Source organism: Etheostoma cragini, chromosome 15 (assembly GCF_013103735.1).
Source record: "Etheostoma cragini isolate CJK2018 chromosome 15, CSU_Ecrag_1.0, whole genome shotgun sequence".
NCBI classification, from domain to species: domain Eukaryota; kingdom Metazoa; phylum Chordata; class Actinopteri; order Perciformes; family Percidae; genus Etheostoma; species Etheostoma cragini.
This window is the reverse complement of record NC_048421.1, coordinates 11,385,884-11,389,017: the sequence shown is the minus strand read 5'-3', so window position 1 is coordinate 11,389,017 and position 3,134 is coordinate 11,385,884. Positions and strand designations below refer to the sequence as shown.

The 3,134-nt window shown below is 43.5% G+C and overlaps 1 protein-coding gene across 10 annotated transcripts in view; it reads right to left on the bottom strand.

Annotated features, from left to right (window-relative positions):
- Positions 1 to 3,134, bottom strand: part of dnm2a (dynamin 2a) — a 33,961-nt gene that overhangs the window by 10,115 nt on the left and 20,712 nt on the right. For 5 of the 10 annotated variants that reach the window (XM_034895374.1, XM_034895372.1, XM_034895371.1 and 2 more), the window contains exons 13-14: positions 2,238 to 2,291; positions 1,844 to 1,895 (exon numbers count right to left, since the gene is read on the bottom strand). In XM_034895374.1, coding sequence (XP_034751265.1) covers positions 1,844 to 1,895; positions 2,238 to 2,291 — 106 coding nt within the window. The remainder of the gene's footprint in view (positions 1 to 1,843; positions 1,896 to 2,237; positions 2,292 to 3,134) is intronic. The other 5 variants (XM_034895377.1, XM_034895379.1, XM_034895380.1 and 2 more) reach the window with 1 other exon arrangement.

The window sequence follows — 3,134 nt, the reverse complement described above, 5'->3', positions numbered from 1 at the left end:
GGCAGTATAAAACCAAAGCCCAAAGAAATGAGAAAGCAGGCAAGCAAAGATGAGGGATAGATGAGAGAGGATGAGGGGAGAGGGAAAGAGGTAGCAAGTGGAAAGTTAGAAGGAGAGAATAGGAATTAAGTAAGAGACAGTCAAAAATGAAAGATCAAGAAAAGGTTGGGAAAAAAAGAGGTGACAGGTTCAAAAGGAAGAATAGGAAGAAACAGAAAAGCAATAGTCAATGAGACAACCAGAGAGAGAGAGAGAGAGAGAGAGAGAGAGAGAGAGAGAGAGAGAGAGAGAGAGAGAGAGAGAGAGAGAGAGAGAGAGAGAGAGAGAGACAGACAGACAGACAGACAGACAGACAGACAAAGAGAGCAAGAAAGTTACATGCAACTAGAATTACTTCAAGTATACCACAATTTGGTTATGTCATATGAGCTAGAGTTGATAGGTGCAAGGTCCATGCACATACTGAATTGCAATAAAACAAGCTGCTTGTGTTAATGCGAAGGCAACAGAACAACCAACATTATTTTGAGATTAATTGTTGCTTCGCTGTAGATCAACATGCCTGGGTCACATGCAAACAGCAATTAATAATAGTAGTGGAAACAAGAAGTGGAGTCTTCTTTAAGTTCCCTCTCACTGAAACTGCAATCTCTAACGCTGACTATCAGCATTATAATCATGTTTCTGGATCTTACAAATACATGTTATATACATATATACATATATCATAATTGGCTAAATAATAGTATGCACACAACATTAAAGGAAAAGTACTAGCTTCACAACATTGCGGACAAAGCCAGTTCATTATGAAGATTAAAAATCAATGGGACTAAGTACAGTCAGTATTTAAAATGATGTACAGGGGAGGTATTGTTAACATTAGATAGGTCAAAATATACCGTATGAATGCCTATTGGCTAAATCACTGCTGGATTGAGATATATTCACATAGTTGACTAAAAGGTGCTGACACACCAAGCAGAGAGCAAACAACTAGCGGCAACGAAGGTCGACTGTGACATCGCCTCTCACGCAGCCTGTGTCTGGGCAAATAGTTGCACTTGAACACAACACAAAGACTACAGTCACCAGCCAACTAGCATGTATGTTCTGCGCCTGCGTGAGGGGAAATAACTCTCCGTGCCAGCAGGCGGATAATAATCTTTTAGTCATTCAAAAAAGGTAAATCGGATATATAGCCGGTGCTATGATACATACGACAAAACAGTGTTTGCCTAAACCAGCCAGCAGCGGCACAGTCCTTATGCTTTACTTCTGCTTATTCCACCCAACATGCCTTCATGCTGCACTGGTTACAGAAAATTAGTAAATAAAGTTGTCAATCATCGGCTTATAGCAATGGGCTTTCCTATGCACAAGGGTGTGTGAATGAAACATTCACTTGTTACATTTTGCCAACTTAGTGTTCGGCCAGCTGGCTAGTTAGCCAGTGTGGTTGCTAGGGGTCTCAGTTCTCAGTTTAGCAGCAATTACGGTGCAAAGGGAGAGGAAGAGATAGCCCTGTCTGCATTTGATTGATCAGATTCCTCCCTACAGTTTTTCTACCGTTTCTTGTGCACTAATGTACTTAAGCTGAATAGCCAATCACATGGGTTCCTCTCACCAATGACGTTGTTAAATTGGCCGAAAAATACTGAATAGTGTTGACGGTACTCGACACACTGCAAAACTAGGGTGACGGATGTCCATTGTCGGCCCAACTTGGACCGACGATCTCCTTGGTGAGTCAGCACCTTAATAGGCTGGTAATGGGAAAATCAGTCAAGGGAGATTAAACCTGGAATTGGTGAAAAGGCCAGAGCCGAGAGATAAAACGTACCTGGTTAGGTATGGCCCTCTTTTTGTTTGCAGCTGTGTTCCTCTGCTGGGCACTGTCATTACACAGATGGACAGAAAAGACAATAAACACTGATGACACCACACCAAACACAACGGTTTAAAATATATACTCACTAAAAATGAATGGGTCACTTATGTTTACAATATTGTATATATGTTTTATAGCCGTTTGTCTTTTGTTTCAGTTGATAAATCAACTGTCTGGTTTAAGTGCAAATCCAAGGTTTCGATTTTTTTACAAAGTAAAATACCGGTACTACCACACATACATGAAGGTGAGAGTGGCTTGTGGAGGGATTTGGACAAGATGGAGGATCAAACTGTCTCTCGCATACATACTGTACACACAACCCTACATCCTTTTGTTGGCCCACCTGTTGTTGCCGTACCCTGGGGGGCTACCATCATCCAGCCTTCTGAAGTCAAGGCTGAAAGTGACGTCATGAAAACTGTTAAACAGCCCTAACTGACCTCCGACACATTACAGCAATCCACTTGCCATGCAAAGGGCTAGGCACGAACCCTCATACACGCAGGCTTACTTTGTTACTCTGTCAACAGCGCGGCCCACACAGGGGAGGGGAGCTCCACATCTACATGCAACTGCTGCGTTGTAAATTCAGCTACCTGATATAAACCAGTTAGAGATGCACCACAAAAGTGCAGTGTGCAAATGAGTTTCCCGTGGGCAACAGCAGCTACAAGCAACTGCAGTAAAACATCAACACTGCTCCGTCCGTGGGTACAGTAGGCATTCTTTGAAGTGACAGTCAAACAGTCTGTGGCAGACAGGAAGTGTATCTGTCAAGCAATCAATCATGCTTGATTTACTTTGTTTAGAGGGGGAGTAGTAGTGTTGCATGCAAAGGGGGGAACTAAGTGATACCTTGATCATTGTGGCAACTGCCTCCTCCACAGAGAAACACATGCTCAGATGTGGCTGATCACTAATTGGCGTGCTTCATCACACTGATGCACAGCAGTTTACTTGGCATTTATAAGGTGGCTAGTTACAAGCAACACATTGATTCAGTAGCAGTGAAGGGGTGGTGCTCCTAAAACAGAAACTGGATTCCACATGTAGTGGTGGCTGAGAGTTACAGGAATACTTGTCCTTTGTAAATCTACGGAATCAAAAGTGCACCTCAGACAACGGGCAACATGTAGTTAATTGGTATTTCAATGCCTGTGCTGAGACTGGGGTCCCCGACAACAAGCTGTAAGTTGGGCTAGAAAAGGGGGGGGGGGGGGGGGGGGGGGGGGGGGGGGGG